Raw genomic sequence first — 21,985 nt, 5'->3', positions numbered from 1 at the left:
ATGAAATCATTAAAGATGTAATATGCACTAGCTAGGAATGAAAAGTTACGGGCAAAGAGAAAATAAGAAGTGAAATCCTAGTCCTTCCAAAGTCAACGGAAGTTTTGCTATAAACCTCATTGCAGCCAGAGTGTCTTCCAAAATATCTATACTAAGTAAAATATCTATCAGCTCCCATCACTTTAAGCCATTGTTTTGAAAATATTTTGCATCATATTGATTTCCAAAGGAGGAAAGAAATTATTTTTGTTTAATGAGAATGTTTTCTGATTGAAATGTAGCAGATAGTGGCAGTAAATAGTAGAATCTGTCCCAAATAAGCTAGGTGGAAAATACCAGCTAATAAAAATCTAAATCATTCTCTCAATGTCAGAGACAGTATTCTGATCTTCAGCTGGTGTAATGAATATGTTATATTAAATCCATCAAGAGAAAGACCTACACACCCTGTAAGACCTGTAGGAGGAGGATCTTCCCAAATAACAGCCTATATGGCCAGGTCAGTTCTGCAGTAACAAACTGTGAGAGCTCAGGCAGCTGGCGATGTTAAGCTCAACTTCTAAAACACCTTCAGCATAACAGTACTATGAGTCTTGCTAACAGCCAAAACCCAGCTTCCTTCACCCAACCAGGCCTACCCAGGACAAAGCCAACCACAGGCCCCATCCATCGCATCGGAAAGTGCCTCTTTGTGAGGCTCTGCTTAGCAGAAGACAGTAATATTGTGAAACCGTTCTAGCCTTTAAAGAGTAGAGGCAGACATATAACTGCATTCAATAAAACATCATATGGTAATAAGCAGCAATGGAATAGCCGAGTATAAATCTCCCATTCAGTAGAGTGTCACATGTATAAATCTATTTACCAAGGATTACTCTGTAGCTCCCACCATAATAAATCATCAGGAAAATGCCTTGTGCACTGCTAGCAGAGCAGGGATTCGGAAAAGCAGGCAGGTTATTCTTCATAAGGAGACATTGATAATCAGACAGCCTGAGAGTTTGTTACAAATATGATATTAATTGTACTCTGCTTGTTTGGTATGCTTGCTTGGGTGCTCGAGCAGCTGAAGTTGATGCTTTTTTTTCTTTTTTAAACTAAATATTTCCTCTTTGCAACAAGGACACTGGTAGACATAAACTGTTGTACTAAGTCAAAGTCCAGGGGTCCAAAGGGTCCACTAAGCCAAAGTCCAGAGTCCAAAGTCCATTCACTGAAGGAACTACAAAGGGTCTTTTGAATTCAAAGGACTTTGGATCAGGTTGCAATTCATCATCACCATTTACAAAAGAATGGTATTCTGGCCTAGTTTCTACTCAATGTAAATGTTTTATGTAGGCTAATCCCAGATAAATAACTGTTTTCTTGCATTATCTAGATCTTTCACTACACATTATGGGCTGTATTAGAAAGATTAAGCACTGCAGTCAACTAAGAGCCTCTCTATAGCATATTCCAGCTCCCAGCTCTGCAAGGATGCCACGTCACATACTGAAATACCCTGTGTATCTGCACGACTTGCCAAAACCTCTTGCTAATCACCTGAAGTTTGTTATTTGTAGCCATGAGCAAACAGTGTTTCAGAAAAGCTTTTGTTCTGTGCTGAAGAGCTAAGCCTAGGTTGCATTCCAGAACTAGCCAGACAAGGAAACAAGTCACATGCTAATATAGCATTTAATATACCAGAATCAGACTAAAAATACAAGCCAGTCATATGGAGCAGCCAACTATCTTAATGCCATTTAATTCAGCGAGACACATATCTGAAGTGCAGCAGCACACTAACACAATTTCAGTGCCAGAACACATGGTGTAGTACAGCTCTTATACCTCTGGGTCTGTGGTTGTCATTGTAGAGGGAATACTGATGTCCCAGAGATTGCCTTCCTGAAATCATTCGGGTAATGTACATTACTGCACACTTCAAACCCTTCCTTCCTTCTACTTATGACCACAGCTGCCATTCATATGTTTAGCATCAATTTGCTAGAAATCAAACAACCCTCTTCATGTTCACATGGTCATAACCTGCATAGCAGAAGACTGCAAGCCAAATTCATCCCTCATATAACTCAGCTAGCTGGATGTAAAAAGCCTCAAAAAATTGTTTTCTTCAGTGTGGTAACATCTGAAAACCTGCGACGAGTCTGATCTACTTGTGGAAAGACAGGGAGTAAACAAAGCAGTTGCCTCTGCAAAAAAGAAAATCTGTACCTTTTTTCAAGTGCCAACTAGCTTATTATTGCAGTTTTCTTTATGCCAACAAAATAATAATCAAACACATGTAAATCTTCCTAGGAAACTCCCCGAGTCTTTTCTAATAAAATTACAGTAGAAAATACAGGTATGTTCTCTCTCAATCCTCACCACTGAACTTCCACTACAGTCACCATCCTGCTCAACTTGGACCTCAAAAAAACAGCTTCAGGAGCCACTTAGTCTCCTGACTTGAACTCCTTGGGCCAAGAGGGAATAGTTGTGTAAGAAAAGCTGGACATGAGCCAGCAATGTGCACTCACAGCCCAGGAAACCAACCATATCCAGGGCTGCATCAGAAGAAGTGTGATGAGCAGGTCGAGGGAGGGGGCTCTGCCCCTCTACTCCACTCTGTTGAGACCCCACCTGCAGTGCTGCATCCAGCTCTGAAGCCCCCAGTGCAAGACATGAATCTGTTGGAGAGGGGCCAGAGGAGACCACAAAAATGATCAGAGGACTGGAACACTTCTGCTATGAGGACAAACTGAGAGAGTTGGGGTTGTTCAGCCTGGAGAAGAGAAGGCTCTGGGAGACGTTATTGCAGCCTTTCAGTACTTTAAAGGAGCCTGTAAGAAAGATGCAGACAGACTTTTTAGAAGGGCATGTTACAACAGGACAAGGAGTAATGGTAAAGTAAAAGATAATAGATTTAGAGTAGCTATAAGGAAGAATTTTTTTACAATGAGGGTGGTGAAACACTGGCACAGATTGCCCAGAGAGGTGGTAGATGCCCCATCCCTGGAAACATTCAAGGCCAGGCTGGATGGGGCTCTGAGCAACCTGATCTAGCTGAAGATGTCCCTGTTCATTGCAGGGGGGTAGACTAGACGACCTTTAAGGATCCCTTCCAACCCAAACTATTCTATGATCTGAGACCAAAAATGCTGCTCATTCTAAAAACCAACTCTGCTAGCAGATGCATGGCCACATCATGAAGATCACCACCTCCATAACTAGAACTTTACCGACTTTGTTGGGATCTTCACTGGTCCTTAGTCCCTGAAAAAGCCCTGAGATCTAGAAACAGCTTTTCAGGTTAGGAATGTGAAAGCAGCATGTGAAATGTGCATATGCTTATCCCACAGCTAAAGAAGGACTTCTCCCTCTACAACTGTCTTTCTGGCAGTTGTCACCAAACACTGGATTCATGCACAAAATATTTATAAAATTTATCTACAATCCACACAACGCTCACATTGCAGAACATCCCACTACATAAATCTGTACAAATAATGAAGATGTTTTGGGATGAACATCTGAAGAAGCTGCCAGAGAAAAATCTATGTGTGCACACCGCAGTGCCTGATCCCACCTACTTTGCAAGGCATTTTTCACAGGCATTACCCTCACTGCCCTTTGACATAGGCAATTATCTGCTCTCAATCCCAGCTGACCTCGCATTCCTTACCCACCTGCAACTCCCATGTAAAGATAACAGGAGTTTTCATTCACATTAGCTTAGCCTCTTTGTTCTGGGCAAGGAAACGATATTCATAATTCCCAAACTAATTTCATTCCAGTGGAGGATTAGCTTCCGTCTCTGTTGCTGTAGAATGAAAAGGCGAGCAAGAAATTATCGTAAATAATTACAATGCTTTTTGCTTTACAAAGGATACCCAGAGGTTTGCAAAAAAACAACCTTTTTGCTGGATTGAATCAGCAGTAAATTTCTGAGCATGCCTCAGACACACTTAGAAAGCCTACCGAGTCCTACAGATAAGGCCCAGGACTGAGAGTTGGAAGATGAAAGCTCTATTGCCTGCTCTTTGCATACTTAGGCTAGTCAACTTCCAAACCATAAAAAAGGGATATAATGCTACTTCTCAAGCTTATAAATATGCTATGAGGCCAAACTCATCAGCGTTTACAAAGCACTCCTAGACTCCTTGTCTGGAAGGAGTTATACAACCATAAAGTATTATTCATGCTGTTCTAAGGCAGAAAAGTACGTATTACTGCAAATCCAGCAGTAGCTTTTCATGCACCATTAAGGTTTACTACAGTGTCTTAATCTAATCATAAGCACTTCAGAACCCAGATCTGTCATTCGAAACATACAGATCAGACTTCATCATTGAATAACCAACTGGGTCAACAGTATACAGCACAGGACGCACATGCACTTTTTTTCCTCATTTATCCCACTTATCTACAACCGAACCATTTGTATTTTCAAAACTTCCTCGTTATTGGTTTTCCTGCCATCTTGCATTATGTCTCCCTGGGATTTCAACAGGTTCAAAACTCAGGTACTAGATCTGTTTGCACATTTTTAAAAAGCTGAAATGGGAAGGAGTGCAAAGTTCGGGTCTACGCGTCCTCCAGCATTTATCAAGTAAACTGGTTCCTTCAGGCAACTTTTTCTGCCCATTATTATTCTGGGATCTCCTTTGCTTGCAATTCTGAAAATGTATTCATAACTAGTGGTAGACTTGCTTTTGACTTGCTGATCAAAATACAATCTTTATAGCTCCAGGCACCATCATCAATGCTGTGCTGGAGGGAGTTCAATCCAGTTCAATGCAATCGGCTGTTAAAAATAACCGCTAGCTCCCAAACCACATCTTTGGACTCATTTACTCTGTCTCCTCCTTCAGGCTGCTGCCGCTCCCCTTTGCAGTGGTCTCCAGCTCCATCCTGAGCTCGGCAGGCAACTCTTGCTGCCCACCCCTCACTACTGTGAGGACATCTCCCGCAGCACAGCACAAGGGCTGCTTGAGAGCTTCATCTGAGCTTGACAGAAGTTCTCTCCCCAGCTGCCCCCTTGCTCTCTACCCTCCTGCAGCAGGTCCAGGAGGCTGGCACCTCCACTGCTCCCCATCCCAGGCCATGTACTCCATGTTGCCCAGCCTTTCCCTCCAGCTCTACAGATGTTGTTTTTGATAGAACAACCCTGTTCCTTTGTGTTTGATATGGTTTTGGTTTAAATTCAGATATGAAATCTCTCATTTAAAAATAAAAGGTCAAGTTCAAATATTGCCATCCTTAAGCATAACGCAGTCAGGGAGTTTTACCATTTAGGTAACATTCCTTTCACCAGGTCAGTTCAAAGCCTTTCCCCAAAATATTGCGTTTGCTTCACTTTGAACTGCCAAATAAAGAAAAATTTAAAAGGACGGCCCTCTCATTTTTATCCAAATAAGGCAGAACAAAAAGACAGGATCGCAGATTTTTCCATCGGAAACCTTCCCCGTCCAACCTGGCCAAGATGCTTTAACAGCCTGAAAGGAAAAACAGAGACCTCTCCAACAACTGCATCAGCTGCTGTTTACGTGAATCATTCCTCATCTTGCAGGACTCCAAGCAGACTTGCCTCCATGAGCCATGGAATCAGAAAGCTTGATGGACCTATGCTGTAATGAATGGAAGGCAGTTACAGCTCTGCAGAATCCTTTCTCAAGTACAGCCCTATGGCCAAGAAAATTAGCTAGTCACCTCAGATACTTCCAAGAGCAAAGTTTGAATCATGTTCAGAATACTTAATACTCTGAAAATGCTGAGCACCTGTCCTTTGAACAAGAGAAGCCATTCAGGTACCCCAGGTGGATCCCCAAAAACAGAGATGCTCTGGATCACTTGCCATTGTGCAAACTCTTGACATGATGTGGCAGAGACAAAGCAGGACTGTGACCTGCACCTGCCACCTCCACGTACACACTCTCCCTCAGCTCTCATTGCATGAGGCAGCAGATGCTATTGCATTACAAAATGCTACCTTTACTTAAAGGAAAAAAAAAAAAACACAACAAAAAGCACAACAACAACACCAAAAACCCACACAGAAGTGGATAAACACATAGCTTTACATTTAAGCACGGATTAAACAACATTGCTGTTTAGAGGAATGTGTTTTTTAAGAACAAATTTCCAGAGGAACTTAATTACGCTCCTAGGGTTAACAAAAGGATTTGCGTGATCCAGTTTCTCTTCCTTACTCCGCTGTGAGTGATGGATGTGACTGAATACAGCAATCCACTTAACCCCACAGGATCTACACCCATCATTTTAAATAATTAAATAGCATTCATTTGAGGTGATCCTTCCCCACTCCCTGCTGCTTAGCCTTACATATAGAAAACATTTAGTGCATAAGGCAAACAACAAACAGGAATATAATTAGTCCTTTCGAACCAAGATGTTGTTTAACTAATTGAAAAGAGAGAAAGCAAAAGCTTGCACTGCGTGGCTAGCGGCAAAATCATAAATTGTCACTTTTCTGAGGTTCATACTCCAGTAATTATCTTTTATACAAAGAACAGTGACTCATAAATCTGCTTTTTCATAAAAATCCTGCACAAAAAGTCTGCAATAAAAGAGCTCCCCCCACCCCCCTTTTTCTTGGTCAACTTGAAGCTGAAACAAGGTTTTTATGAGCTGTGGGAGTGGAAAGTCATTAGGGTTTCAATTCCAAATGAAAATTAAGGCTTTTAACTTCCCATACTACTCATACTGACAACCTTTCATACATAATTGCCTAGGAAGAGTTACTGCGGTCTTGTCACCCTCCTAATGATTGGGTGATACACTGACAAATAGATCCTCCCTAAATTCCACTACACAACTATGAATAAAAGCCCAAGGTGGTTAAGAAACATTGGGTTCACACCCAAGAGTGACTTTTATGACTTTTCAGTCATGGCTTGTTTGGATTTACCAAATCATCAGCATCAGAAATAGAGCATTCAAGGGAACAGGTAAGAATTTAACTGGAAAGAGGAAAAGTGTCGTCAGCAATTACAGCAAACACACCGCTGCCTTGCAGTGACAACGTGGGGAGCAATGTGACAACAAGGACCCCTATGCTTCACAGTTGTGGTTCTCCACCTCAGCTGAAACTGCACTGGGCTGCCAGATAAACAGCATTTTAAATAGGCATACATAATATGATACTCAACTGGACAACGCAGGTGGGATGAGCTGAAATAACAACAAATGCTGTCCCCACACTCTGCAAGATGTCAAGGTAATCTGTTCTGTGATAGCAGCAGCACCTTTCTGCACTTGTCTCTGGCTGTCGAGAGACAAACACTGCTCTTTATCTTACTTTGCTCTTTATCTTCTCATTTAGGAGAATTTTATTTTACAAGTTTCTATTTTTGACCATTGGCTGGAGACTGTCCATACTTCATAATCCTGCATTCCCAAGAATTATATACAATACACAAAGAAGCATCCCGACACGTAAAGTGCTTTTATCCCAGTAAAGCTGAAACAGTATTTGAAGCAATTTCAAAACTGGAAACTAGAAAGGTCTGGAGTTTCAGTTATAATAAAGGCTGCTCCTTCCTTGCTAGCTCATTATAACTTAAAACCTGTGTTGTTTCTTATCACTGGTATCATAGCAATGGTTAGAGGCCCCTTTTGAGGTAAGGGTCCAATTCTGTTGAGCGCTGTATGAGCATGTTATAAAAGACCTAATGAATTACCAAAAACTCACAGGAGTCAAACGAAATATATTACCCTGGTTGTATAAAAGGAGAATCACAGATCACGTAATTTACCTAAGACTGAATCAGGAAGCCATGGGAATGCACACCAAATATGAGTCCAAATTCAGCGCTGTAAGTTGCAGAAACATCCATTCTTTTGTTATTTGAAAGCTTACACCTAAAACAATTGAGTCGTAACTGACCTCGCAAAAAGAGGACTGCCTTTTGTTACAAGAGGCCAGGAGCAAAGCCTGAGAGACTTCCAAATAAACTGGTCAGAATCCAGAAAGCAAACAGCTACACCAAAACCTCAAAAAGAACAGCTTTCAGAAGATGGTTGAATACAGTCACACACATGCAGCTGCGCCGACACGGCCCAGAGGACTGAGAGCTGCAGAAATCATTATTTTTTCTGACGTAGAACCTGCAGCCGCTCCAGAAGAGAAGATCTCCACAAAGAAGACATACATTATTGTGTTTCAGGACATCAAAGAGGAATAAAAGCACAAGTTTTATAAACTGATCCCTATCTTTTAAGAGGTGTAACAAGCAGCTAAGAGAATGAAAAAGGGAAACACTGCAAACGTTATCAGAATTGGAAGACAGAAAGCCCGCTGCGCTGGCTGAAATACTCAACTGGTGTGTAGCCTCAAAAACAAACATCACAAAGAAATGAATTAATAATTAAAATAAAGCGAGTGCATAGGCATAGGTAACAGCAAAGGGCAGGTGTATCAGCAGTCTGACCAGAAGCGACTGATTGACTCACTCCCATGCTGGGTTTGAGCTGCAATCAGGAAAGTGAACAAGGGGACACTTTATCAGAGTTTTTCACAATATGCCATCTTTGTGCAATGCATGAGCCACTGGTGAAGATCATATAACCTATAACTACGTATCACATTCAACAGCAAACAAGCTTTTAACTCAGTGGAAAGGGATTAAAAGCTTCACAGATCCAAATCATAGATCAAAGTTGCATTCAGCTGCTGGGAAATATATAAATATGAGACTGCAAACCCCAGTAAGGGAGATAAGAAAGGAAACCAGGAAGACAACAGAATACTGTGCATCACAAAAGCGCTTTGAGATTGTACATAAAAATACAATTTTCTTAACACCTTTGTTAAGAGCTGAAAAAGATTCAGCATCAACCAAAATGAGTTGTTTTCTATTACTGATATTCCGCTAGCATCTGAGGATGCTACGCCAGCATAAAACAGTGGACTTCTATGTACGTTGTCCTGGAGCCATTTCTAGCAGATCCTACCAAAACAAAAAAATGTGAGGAGGCCAGTGAAAACATCAACCTGACAATGGTAAATAGCTACATGTATATAACATGGGGCAGTCCTCTGGCTACACAAAAATCAAGCAGACTATTACCTAAAAAGGTCAGATTATGTCCATTGTTGGAGATTAAAGACATTATGGATCTTCTTTCAATTAAAGACTAAAGCAAGTGTAGAGACACCATTGAAGCCAAACAATGTCCGCATAGTAACTCCGCTGGCCACTGAGATGTACCACACCAATAAATGGTCCATGGCCTGATACAACGTCACAGCCATCCTTCAAGGAGCACAGTGTCACAGGAGTGGCATTTATGGGACAAGGCATTATCAATAAGTGTCACAGAGTGAATGAAATGTACCATAGCAAGTAAAAAACTGCAGATGAAAGATGGATGCCAGCCCTCCAGAGACTGCTTAGCACTTAATGGAGAGCCGGAAATCAGGAATGCAGGTTTTAACCTTGGATTTGTGACATGCAGTAACCTGTCTTCAGATGATCCAGGAGGGAAGATGTGGGGAAGGACAAACATCTTTTTAAATCTAGTCAACCCCACTAGATCAGAGACTGACAGCAAGCCTCCTGCTGCATTGGTTTCCATAGAAATATGAAGCTTTGGGGACTGGAAATGCTGTAAGACTTACTTTTACTTCCTTTCTGAAATAATGGTCTGGTTTTACTGCTCTGCCTTGAGCGGTCCTTTTGCTTGCTCCTTTCCTCTCCACGGGTCTTCAGCAGTGAGAGGATGGAGCAGCTCTCACTGCGCAGCTCTCCCCACTGCACCAGCGCAGGGCTCTCAGCACCACATGGTCTTGTTTCGTTGTCCCAGGAAGGCAAGGGCAGGTCAGACACAGACACACCTCCTCTTGCTTCCCAGCCTGAGCCCTGCTCCATCCATTTGCTCCACATGCTTCATCCTCCATCTTCCAAAAACATTCAAACGCTGCTGATGTGAATGAAATCCCAGCAGGAGAGGAGTTTGGGGATGAAATGGGGGCCAAGGCAGCAGCATGCTGTCCTGAGTGTCACTGCACAGACTGGGGGACAGAGCAAAGACTGAAGGGCTCTTCAGAGCACTCCTACTTTGATTGAACTAATTCTGCCAGCAAGCTGGGGCTGACACAACCGCACAAGACAGCTAGCGTGTCACCCCTGAAACTGCAGTCTAGAACTGGCCAAAGCCCCGATGCCATCAGCCCAGCAGCCACTGCTGGGGCTCCCTCTGCTACAGACAGCTCAGGCCTCTCTTACCACAGCCACCGCAGGCAAACAGGAGACATCCTGTCCCACAAGCCTTTAGGAAAAGCCCATGCAAACGATATGCTAATTCACATCAGATTTAGGATCGCTTCAATCTCACCATGAGATCCCTGAAGTCTCAAACCCAACCAATAGCCTGTAATCTACTTCACAAGGACTATCTTTCACAAAGACCCTTTTACAGGAGAGTCTCTGAGCAGGGTGAACACTTGGCACCACCATTGCTCAGAGATGCAAGAAATCAGTACAAGCAAAGAGCTTCCTCAGAGAGGCAAAGCGTAAGGCAAGAAGCAATTTAAGGGAAGGAAGATTATATATATATATATACCTGTATGCAAAAGGATCAGAGTAACCTGGCATAAATGGTCTTGGCTCAGACATGAGTCACTAGAAAAATGTTCAAAATAACCTGTACAGCAGCATTCAATTGCCATGGTGATAAATGTTTCCTAATGCCTAAGAGCAGCTGAGTCCTGAACTCCACACACCTCATTCACTAACAAAAGTGCTCATTATATTGAAAAAAAAAAAATCTCAAATTAATTGTGGCCATTTTAAGCCCTCCTCAGATCAAGGGCTGATTCACACAGTCTCGTTTCAATGGGGAGTACTGTGCTTACATCGCGGTTAATTCAGAAGATGGAGCTGGCTTGCTTTTTGCTTCACAATTCAGTAGGCAAGGGGAAGATGGATTCTCTGAGACAGTGTTACTTTTTCTGCCAGGAGTTATCTATTTGCAGAAGTGGGTCAACTTTCTCTTGGTGGACATGTTAGTGTGCGAGTGCCTTGCAGCGCTGCCTGCGAATTTCTCCCCGCTCCGCGTGCGGAGGAACCTCTGCACATAACTATTTATGGCAGCCAAGTGTTTCATGAATTGCAGCAAGTTAACCACAAGGGGATGATGACATTTGGCGACAGGGCAGGATGAATTCTAGCTGGCAGACAAAAAGTCAGGTTAAAAATACAGAATGCAGAAGCAAACCCAGCCAGTCGCTACTAATTCACAGGAAAAATGGATGTGCAGCCTCCAAACCTTCCCTCTTCCACGCGAGCAATGTCGTGTGTTTTGCAGCGGGATGCATTAAAGCCCAATCGTGAGCGTGGAAAGGACTTCAGCCTTCCTGGAGCCAAGCATTTTAAGAGAACGTTAAATAGGCTTATTTTTTTTTTAATCTGCCTCACTCCACATCTTCTAATATGTACCAAACATTTTTTGCCAGTTTAAGCACCTCACCTCCATCTCGCCTACCAGTGAGAACAGCCATTGTCCATCCTCGTGCTCCCTGAGCATCTACAAAGGGCAGCCACAATACAGAAGGATACCACAGGGCCAGCCTGAGGGGACAGCAGCAGACCCTGCCACGCACATGTCTGTGTGAGATGCAAGGAAGGCCACCACCATGCTGGGGCAGATAAAAAGCCCAGTGGCTCCCAGAGCCGGCCTCCAGTATGACCCAGGTTTCATTGATGTGGTCAGCTGTGTCCCCACAAAAGCATTAACCCTCGAGCTTTCAGTCGCAACATTTCTGTTAAGTATTAATGTTCATGCCCCTCATCTCCACACACATATTGAGTGTAACACCTGCCAAGGCTGCATTTTGGGTTCCCACGCCTGCCACTTAATTAGATCACCATTTAATTTGATCCTCAGCTTTATCTGATGGAATGCCTCCAGAGGACAAAATTATTTACATGTAACCAACATAGTTTACACCTCTTATTTGGATTGCTTTTGACAAGCATAAGTGGATAATTCCATCAAAGGCCCATAGAAAATTGCGTTTTAATCAATAGAAGTTTCTTTTCACTTAACAGGACATCTGAGAACAAGATATCTCTATAGAAAACTGAAACAGGAAAACAGATTTGATTGCACTACTATGCAGAATATATTTCCAGATATGGCCCAATTCTACTACGTAGTTTAAGTGCCTTAAGCCTTGTTTTCAGGGACACCAGCTACCTTGAAGTTTGTGAGTCTAGTGTGCTGGCACACAGGCAGCACACCAGCAAGAAGGCGGGAATGGGCAATGGAGTAGATCGCTCCACTGAAGCCCCTTGGATGAGTGGCCCAAGACTAGTGGCTACAAGAAACTCAAGCTGTATCCTTAGTCTCTGAGATCTCAGTATTGATAAACCTATTAGCAGAACTCATTGAACTTACACCGAAGAGATGCAAACAGGTCTACAGAGGTCTTACATCTAGTGTGCCAGCCCAGGGCAGGTTTCCTGGCTTAATTACAAGGAACCTGTATGTGAGCCTACAGCACCAAAAATACCAACAGGTTGAATATGGCAGTATCAAGAAAAGACAAAAAAATGTTCAGAGGATGAAAAGCGCTCTTGATATAAGAAAATATATTAGTTGGTCAAGTCACTTAAACGTCTGCTTAAGCATGGCAGGAGCCACAGAGCTCTGAGAGGTCTCCATCACAGAGAACAGGGCTTTCTCTGAGTCAGGCTGCTGTACCTAGGCAGTTTGGGCACTGCAAGGGGTGACATCTGAGTGGCACAGAGAAAGGTAATTTCATCTCTTTCACCAGGGCTAGCAAAGATGCACTGGGAGAGTGGACAGTGGTCATGACACCACCTCAAACAGGTCTGATCTCACCTGATTTTAGGTGGTTGCATGTGAACTAGACATCCAGGCTACCTTTCCACCAGCAAAGAGCGCAGTTAGTGTACAACTCTTCTCCCTCTAAAGCAGACCTAGTTGATATAAATCTAGTCAAAGTGTCATCAAAGTGTCTTTCTCCACATGGCCAATAAAGGAAGCCCAAGGGGATGTAGATGTTGAAGTCTATATTGGAAATAAATTAAATGGGATGAACCTCACCCTTTGCTTCTGCCCTTGCATATTCTCATCTCAAAGGCCTCATTAATATGTCATAGTAAATAATATGTACAATGATTATAAATATGCTAATAAAAACAAAGGACTTTGGCCTAAAGGGTTTATGAAGAAGAGGAGAAATAAGTGCAGGGTAGCTGTATGTCCGATCAATACCAACCCACAGGGAACAGCCATTTCTCTTTGCCACCATTTTAACTGTAATATATCGTACCCCCTAGCTAAATATGTGGACATTTACAAGTGGGAATCAATAGACACAAAGATCTTCCCACCCCCTCACCCAGAGAGACCATTCTTCTTCCGCTGGAGTAGACAACAGCAAGAGGCCATAGATTAACATCTCTGCTACTACAGGCTGTCTGCCATACCCACAGCTTTCTTCTGGGCCTCTCTGACCACTTTTTAAGTGTTGATGCTTTTAACTATTTAAATTTAAAAAAAAAAAAAAAAAAAAAAAAAGTTTATGTTGCTAAAGAAATACACAACTGGAATAAGGCACATGTCTATTTTGGAAAACCAGATCAAACGGTTTCAGTGGAAGGTGAGTATAACATTCAGTTGATGGGGGAAAAAATAATTAAAACCTGAAAGCTTTACCTGCATGCACAAGATTTTATCCCAGGAACATCACCAGCTAGCAAGTCTGTATGACCCCAGGCTTGCCAATGGATAGAAACAGTTGTCCCAGTCAGATCCAGATAAGGCTAAAACCAGTGAAGCCATTGCCCTGGCCTCAGGGAGATTCGAGCCACTCCTCCCAGTGTTCCCATGAATCTCACAGTCCAGGGACATAACCTATGGTACCTGAAGTCTTTTTCCTTCCCCCAGGTGATGTTAACATCATCCCATGTGGCTGTCTTTCTTTTCTGAATTCATTTTTTTTCCAAAACTGTATTCTGGCAGGAACCAGGCAGTAGCAACGGCCATCACTCCAACAGGGCTGCCTGAAGCTGGATGGGCAGAAAAACTACATATGCACAGAGATTCCCACCACGCATACAAAGGAAAGCCAAAGCACTCACAGGTACAACACAGCGACTGTGCCTTGATTTCTGTCCTGGATCTGTGGGTAGATTTATGAGAAACGTGGCGTATCAGTCAACACAGATGCAAACGGTCAGTTCCCAGGACAAAGCTTGGAGATGATTCTGTCCTGCAGCCCAGCTCCAAACTCACACACAGAGGATGGACATCAGGTTCCAAAAAGCCAGTTTATGAAAGTAAATAGACTTCAGAGAAGTGAAGAGAAGGTGGATCACGGTTTGGCTTGGTTTTGGTTTTTAAACTTATACCATTTACACTGAATTCACCCGACAAATTTAGCCTTCATTGCATCCCATTGGGGTGAGTCTCTGGGGCAAATAAATTAAGCCCTGGTTTACCAACTCACTTCCAAAGGATTGCTGAAGAGAATATGAGAAATACTTAATCCAACTTTGCTCACTAAGATTTAATTAAAATGCTACATCCCTAGGAGCATTTAGCAGTCACCATACTCCTGACTCCTTGAGAAAAGCACTGAACAGGTGAAACGGTCCTGCTCAATACCTAGGAAAGCAGAGCACCACAAGAAGCCCAACAGATACCATTAGCAGGGGCAGCACATTTCAGGACTCTTCATCTTTTCCATATGCAAAGTGCTCTAGCAAGCAGCTCACCATGCCTTGGTCCCATCAGTTGTCAAAGACTTCTGCTGGGTCCTTACTACAGATGCTAAATTCTGTCCTGCACCCCTTTCAGATCCACCCACACCCTCCCTAAGAAACTATAAGAGGGCTGTCCATTGCGGTATGAGCTGAGCTGGCTGGGCAGTCTCTACTTTATCCACTAGTTAGTTACCCAGTGCTGTAACAAACCACACTGAAGTATGCAACCTCAAAATGAAAAGCCACGCTTTCTCCTCTTACTCCCTCCTGTTTTATCCCTGGGAAAAAAAATTAAAAAGTCATCAGGAAAAATAGTATAAAAAGGCAGAGGTCCAGGCTGCATGCACAGAAGGCAGAGACAGCAGCAGGAGACACAGCAGGATGCTGGCTGTGGGGCTGCTCCCTGACAGCTCCACCACCCACCTGACTCACTGGGGTGGTTTTACACGTTCACCTGCACTGCTCCTTCATATTGTCACAGGCTTAACAGAACTGCTGCTTGGTCCCAGGCAAGTCCCCCTCCCAGAGTTTTTGCTGTCAGTCAGAAAAAGGGGCCTGATAAGCTTTGTATTTACATATGTATTGAGAGGCATTTCCAAAGGCACAGTCAGGGAAATGGCCTTGCTGAATACCGATGCTATCTGAGAATGACAACTATTCAAGCCATTTTACTGCTTCACTACCTAAGTGGAGAGATCAGGCCTGTTTGCATCTTTACAAGGATTATTAGCTTTAAAAGTGCGGATGATATCTGTTCCACCCTCAGAACTGAAGCCTCGCAGGTTGGCAGCAAAGACCTTGCTTCAGTGCTTCCCACAGAGACCATCTTCCACAGGCACGCCAAAACCAGAAGACACCAAAACCTAAGGTCACATGTGAAATGCTTGAGCCTATACTCCTCCTTTCTATACAAGAGCAGGAGAAAGGATATGTAAACATATCCATGTGCAGATGCTCTACCACCCCTCCCTACACTTACCCTACATAGGGTAGGACATGAGACAGCTCGCAGTCCCTGCAGAATGATGCTTCTGGGCACCGTCCAGCACACAGTGTTTGAGGATGGCAATGAGGACTGAGCTCTGCAAGCAGAGACTTTCCTCTTTATGCAGATTAGGATGACTTGAATCACATGCGAGGAATCCCGCAGTGCCTCACACCAGGTTTAAAGGATGGCTCTGAGGTTGTGGTGGTGTCCCATATGCACAAGAGCCCCAGATTAACAGGAATAGATTCATCTGTCGTTGTCATAGTCAGCTGTCAATATCTAAAATGGATGTTCTCTAAGGTTCACAAACCAGAACTGCAAAGCCCTTCTGTCCCAAAACAGTAACAGCACATTCAATATTTGCCAAGTGCTCTGCAGGCCTCTGGAGAGGCCATCAATGCTTTATGAAAATAAAGTCTAGTCACATGAGGAGCAGAAGCTATCTGAAGATTTACAAACCAGATACTTTTGATTTACACAACACTATGAGAGAGAGCAAGAGAGCAAGACAAAAACAACAAACATTTCATGCTTGCTGTACCCTGCGACAGCTGGTGGCTGGATCACCCTTGAAACCAGCAATCCCCGTCTACTGGGTGAGGTGGCCAGAACACCTCCAGCTGTAAGTGGAGACACACAGCTGCGACAACAGGACCGCACATGGCAAATTCATGAACAAAACTATCTGAGAACTGGGTTAGTCGGTGCTGCGTGTCCTCAGATCTCTTGGGGCATAAGGACTTGCTATAAATCACAAATAGAAAAAAAAAAAAAAAAAGAACCAGCACTCCTTAGTCCCACCAGGACCACCAAAAGCTCTATGTGGTAAATACATCCACTGCTGACACCACTCAGAGTCAACCTCTGGGGCTCCAGCCTCTGTGCTTGGAGAAGGGGAAAGGGGAGAGGGTACCCCAACCAAAAAATAGTCCTCTCTGGTTAGAAAAGAGGATTAAGAACATTAAAAAGAGCCTTATATACAACAAGTAATGAGATTGGTGCCTGGTTTGATTCCTATTGAACTCTCTTGCCAATCTACTCATTCTAGAAGTATTTGGTCTTCTTGGTTTCAAAAGAGAAAAAAAATCTCCATTTTAAAGACATTCCAATGTTATTATTTTAATGCTTGATCACTATTAGACAACAGGAGAAACTTTGCTTGAATACAAACTGTCAAAGGAGGCTTGGCACAATTTCACAGTGGAGCTTGTTTCTAACTTTAATGACTAGGCTGAACAAAATTGTGAGTACAGCATCCCTTCGAGAGCGATCGCTTGTCTATGAACAAACCTCCTGTTTCTGAAGCTGAGTGGGGGAGCAAGGAGGGGAAAGTTGCACCTCTCCAAAACAGCTGAGCATGCCAGAGACAGCCTGCCCTGAGAGCCCATGGAGCTAACAGGTGATGCTCTGTGGGGCAGACCCACACTTTCATCAGATGCTTCCAAAATCTCTTCCAGGCTCTTTATCAATCTTATCAAACTAGCAAACAAACAAGTCAAACGTAAACCAAAGTATTTAAAGGGGGGGAGAGAGAGAAGAGGAAGAGATAGAAAAAACAGTGTTTATTTAACCCTGAAAAGTCAGGCTGTGTTTTGTCAAGAACACCCAAAACAAACAAACAAAACAAAACACCAGCCCTCCAGATAAAGAAGGCTCCAACCCTCAGTCCCAGACATCAACAACACAGTCAAGAAGCACCACTCCCCCTCTTCACACGGGTGCTCCTCCCCAGCCCCCGGGGCTGCTCTTCCAAAGAGGTCAGCAAGGATAGGCAGGGGTGGGGATGGCCCGGACTCCGCTCCTCTGGCATCCCTCACCCCATTGCCAAGGGGCACCGGACCTGCCAAGGGGAGGTGGCGCAGGGCAAAGCCAGCGGCACCTGCTGCCAGGGGGCTGGGAGGGGGGCAGAGGCTCACCGTTTAGGCCGTTGGGGATGCTCCGGTGGTGAAGGGGTGCAGACAGGTCATCCATAGACCTCCGCATGGCCCCAGCCTTGCTGTCGCCGGCCTTATGGTGGTGGAGGTGGTGGTGGTGGTGGTCGGGGCTGCCCGCGCTGCCCGTGCTGGAGGTGCTGCTCCCGTCCCCCACGTCCCTGGTGGCCGAGCCACCGTTGAGGTTGGTCAGGCTGGCCTGGCTGTCGATGGAGCTCCGCGAGCCAGCCCCACTCCGCTCCTCGTCCAGCATGAGCACCATTTCCTTCAGCTCCACATTCTCCCTCAGAAGGGTCTCCTGCCTCGCCTCCAGGTCCTTCAGCTTCTGCTGGTACATGCCCACCTCCTTCCACATCACGCTGGCCGTGTGCCTCCCGAAACGCTGCCATTCCCTCGATAGCTTCTTGCCTTTCTGCCGGTCATCATCCAAGAAGCAGCAGAGCTCCCTCAGCTCCTGGTTGTCGTCTTGCAACTTCTGGTTCACCTCCTTCAGCCCGCGGATCTCGTGCAGGTGGAGCTGCAGCCGCCGGTTCACGTCCTTCATTAAGTTGCCGTGTTCCACCATTAAGTTCATCTTTTCATTCTCCACTTTTCTCAGTCTTTTCACCAGCTCTTCCTTGCTCCACCTCAGCATCTCCTCTTCTGAAATTTTGCTTAGGTCTTCTTTAGACCCTTCCAAGGAATTCTTTGCCATCATCTGTACCTAGGCAGCGTTTGCTCTCACACGTTAACAAATGGTTCGGGTTATTCAGATTATTTTGTTCGCCTGATTTCTTGGAACTAAAATTCACTGCAGTATCTCAGAGAAAAAATATTATAGTTCTCCGCTGAGCGTTGGACAAGGAAGAAGAGCAACGTCTGACTGGAAGATCTGCTCTCCCACAGACCCCATAATAATAATTAAAAAAAAAAAAATAAAAGGATGGGGGGGAAGAATGAAAAAAAAAAAAAAAAAAGACACCCCCTCCAAGGGGGCTGGGGGCGGCAGGAAGCCGGGAGACGAGCGCTACCCGCTTCCAAGTGAAGCCTCCCCAAAGGATCGGTCAACTTACCGCGGACAAAACAACTACGCGGCGGCCGGCCCCCCCGTTACCGGGCGCTCCGTCCACTTGTCCTCCCGCCCCCCCGCCGCCCGCCGCTCCCAGCCGCTCCCCGCCGCGGGAGACCGGGCACTCCGCACCCGCCGCCGCGGCCGCTGCTCCGCTCCGCCGCAGATCGTCCGCAGCCCCGCGGCGACGTGGGGCCGAGCCCGGCGCGACGGCGGCCGATGCCGGTGCAGCGCTGCCGAGGAGCGATGGGGGAGCCGGCGCCTTCCCGGAATGGCTCAACCCTCGGGAGCGAGAGAGGGAGGGAGGGAGAGAGGGAGGAGGCGGGCGGCAGCGCCGGGGCTGGTCCCACCTCCTGCCGGGCAGGGAGGCGCGGCCCTGCCCCAGCCGGGCCGAGCGACGGAGAAGAGCCGGCTGCTGGCGGCGGAGCTGGGGGGCGCCGAGCCGAGCGCCGCCTTCCCCACCGCCCCGCTGGCTGCCGGGCTGGGCGCTGGTCGAGCCCCGGTGCGCCGCGCCGCGCCCCGCCGGCTCGGGTTACCGGAGCCGCGGCCGGCGCAGCCAATGCGGGGCCGCCTGGCGCCTTCAAACGGCAGGTACAAAGGGACGGGGCCGCTCCCTCCTTCCCTCCGCCCGCCCCGCCGTGCCCTGCCCTGTTCGCCGCAGCCGGGGCTGGCTCACTGCTCCCACCCCTCACGGGTCTTTCACCCCCCTCTTTGCTATTTTTTATTTCCTTTTTTTTTAAAGAAAAACTACCGGAGGGAGCACCAGTCCGGAGAAGGGTGGGGTTGGACAGGCAGGAAAACGCGCCCGCCGGGGAAGCGGCGCCGGAGCGGCCCCGGCCCCGCTCTCGGCAGGCGCGTACACAGAGCAGGAGCCGCCGGCCGCCCGCTCGGGCTGGAAGCGGAGCGGGGTTTCCCGGGGTATCTCCGCTGCTGCCGCCCTCCGGCCACGGGCTTTGTCACCGGGGCCCGGCCCCACTCTGTTCTGTTCGGATGTCCGCCCTCTCACTGGGGCGGCCGCCTTTGTCCCCAGCTCCTTCAACCTGCCTCGGCCAGAGCTCGCAGGTTGAAGGAGCCGGCTCCAGCATCCCTACCGCCTCTCTGCTCCCGGGGCAGGCATATTCCTTCAGATCTCAGCCCCACACCAAGGTGTGGGAGGAAACTGCCCTGAAGATGCAGATACTGCTTATTCCTCGGTAAAATCTGTGCAGGTCCTGGTGGTCCTTACTGTCAGGAGCAGGCTTGTCAGCATCACTGCTGCGCATGTTGGACATAACCTAACAAAGGGCACAGAAAGTTAATAAAGTGGATTTCCTAGGCATCATATAGGCATATTTCCTATATCCTTGCGTTGTATCCCCTGACTTTTAGTCTAATGCATGTTTCCTTGCACTATACTGTCTCTCTGTAGGCTGATTTTGTAAAAATGAAACATGCACCAGGACAGAGCAGTGCTGCCAGCTGTTTTCCACAAGAGTATCCTTAAGAAGCCCCAGGGAATCACCAGCTTTGTGTTCCTGAGGAGCCTGGATAAGTGATTTTGACTCCAGGGTTAACTCAGTGCAACCTGAGATTTCTGACCACACTGGCAAGCTGGTCAAGACACCCTCTAGCTTTAAGGAGACATCAAATTTGATGCCAGAGCGTGGGATGCAGAGCAGATGGCCTGTGCATGGAGGGAAAATCAGAACAGTAAGGGATGGAGGATTGCAACTTCTGCCTTTTGGAGTTATTTTCCTAAGCCTCAGTCAGCAGAGCAGCAGTTTCTTGGATGCTTTTCTGCAGAAGTCTGTGCTTCTTGTTTTCTGAGCCCAGACATACCCTTGGCAAAGTGAGTTAACTGCCTGTTCCCTGATGAAGCAGAACAGCAGGACTTTTCTGCTTCTGGGAGAGTTCATCCCCTTCATGGGTGCTGCCAGCCCTTCTCCCAAAGTACCTTTTATCTCCTTATTATTAAAAAGATAAGAGGAGTTTGGGACAGAGCATGAACAGTAGTTCACTTCATGTGGGATAAGTGGGTGATGGATCCTTGGTAACAGTCCAGCAGATGTGAAGGTGTGAAGAGGACAGTTCTCCCGGAGCACGTACCCACACCAGGGTGGGTCACTAGAGAGGAGGCAATTGCGCTGTGCAAGGCAGTGGCAAGGCCAGTTTGCTCCCTTCAAGGGGGATCACCCTGGGCATGTGGAGCAGGGGCCACCCGGGACCAGCCATGCCATGACTTGAGTATTCACCTTGGTGGCAGCTCTGCAGAAGCCATAGTCCTGCCCATGGCTGGTCAGCTCCTCCTGAGTCAGCCCTTAGGACACTGGAAACCAGCACAGGTGTATGTGTCAAGAGGTCATTGCTCCTGGGGTCTGGGACCGCTCTGACAGGGCCCAGACAGGCCGTGGCAAGCATGCTGGGTGATCATGCTGTGCCTCATCTCCTGCTTCTCATCACCCTGAGCCAGGCCACCAGAAGGCAACACGCTCTGTAATGGGCCACACTGCTACTGCTCATGGCTGCATCGTGTCTTGATGGCACCCAAGCGTTTTCTGAGCCAAGACTTGTATTTACAAGGCTTTAATCACGTCCTTCCCCACAGGAAGCGGAAAGTGCTTCTCCCAGACCCTCCCAAGCAGTGATCTGGCTAGCAGATTCCTGGCCAAAGGCTGTGGGAAGGAGGACCAGAGCAGAAGGACCCTGCAGAGCAATCGTTCATCACTGCATGAAGTCAAAAGGGCAGGAGAAACCTCTGGTATCTGCACCACACACACAGGTGCAGCTAAGCCATGGCGGTACTCGGCCTGGGCAGTATGTTGCTGGGCCTGCCTGACATTTGCTTGATTTTTTTTCCCCAATAAAAGCTGTTTTTTTTCCTAGGTGAAACCTTGCAAAGTTTGAGCTTTATTGATGCTTCTGCAGAGACTGAGCCAAGCAGATAGGGGGGTTCCTCAGAGGAAGCGAGAAGATTACTAATATCCACAGAGGAAGTCCTCGCAATGATTAAGACTTGCTTTCGGTACTCTGTGGGTATGGCTGTGCTTTCATAAAAGTTAATGGCACAAATCCACTCTGCCACCATCCACAAGGGCTTTGCTGCCATTTTGGCACCCAGGTGGCCATTGAAGCATGGTGACCTGCTGTGCTTGGGCATCCAGAGGCCGCTATGCTCTGGAGGTGGCATTGAAGCTGCATTTAAAGATCTGCTGGGTGCCTTGATGGTCTCTGGTCCCGACAAACACCCAGTGAAACACTCCTCCATTAACAATGGAGAGAGTAGGCTGGGGTTAACAGTTTT

At 46.3% G+C, this 21,985-nt stretch overlaps 1 protein-coding gene and 1 long non-coding RNA gene across 3 annotated transcripts in view; one reads left to right on the top strand and one right to left on the bottom strand.

Annotated features, from left to right (window-relative positions):
* CCDC85C (coiled-coil domain containing 85C) overlaps window positions 1–19,087 on the bottom strand; it is a 116,741-nt gene extending 97,654 nt beyond the window's left edge. For both annotated transcript variants that reach the window (XM_065063528.1, XM_005506102.3), the window contains exon 1: window positions 17,643–19,087. In XM_065063528.1, the coding sequence (XP_064919600.1) occupies window positions 17,643–18,354 (712 nt within the window). In that variant the 5' untranslated portion in view covers window positions 18,355–19,087. The remainder of the gene's footprint in view (window positions 1–17,642) is intronic.
* On the top strand, window positions 19,087–21,573 carry LOC135579539 (uncharacterized). Its single transcript, XR_010472778.1, has 2 exons — window positions 19,087–19,296; window positions 21,290–21,573. It is a non-coding gene; the product is annotated as an uncharacterized LOC135579539 (long non-coding RNA).
* The last annotated feature ends 412 nt before the right edge of the window (window positions 21,574–21,985 follow it).

The sequence above is a fragment of the Columba livia genome, chromosome 5 (genome assembly GCF_036013475.1).
Source record: "Columba livia isolate bColLiv1 breed racing homer chromosome 5, bColLiv1.pat.W.v2, whole genome shotgun sequence".
Taxonomy (NCBI): Eukaryota; Metazoa; Chordata; class Aves; order Columbiformes; family Columbidae; genus Columba; species Columba livia.
The sequence above is the reverse complement of the archived record's forward strand: the minus strand, read 5'-3'. Positions and strand labels throughout refer to the sequence as shown.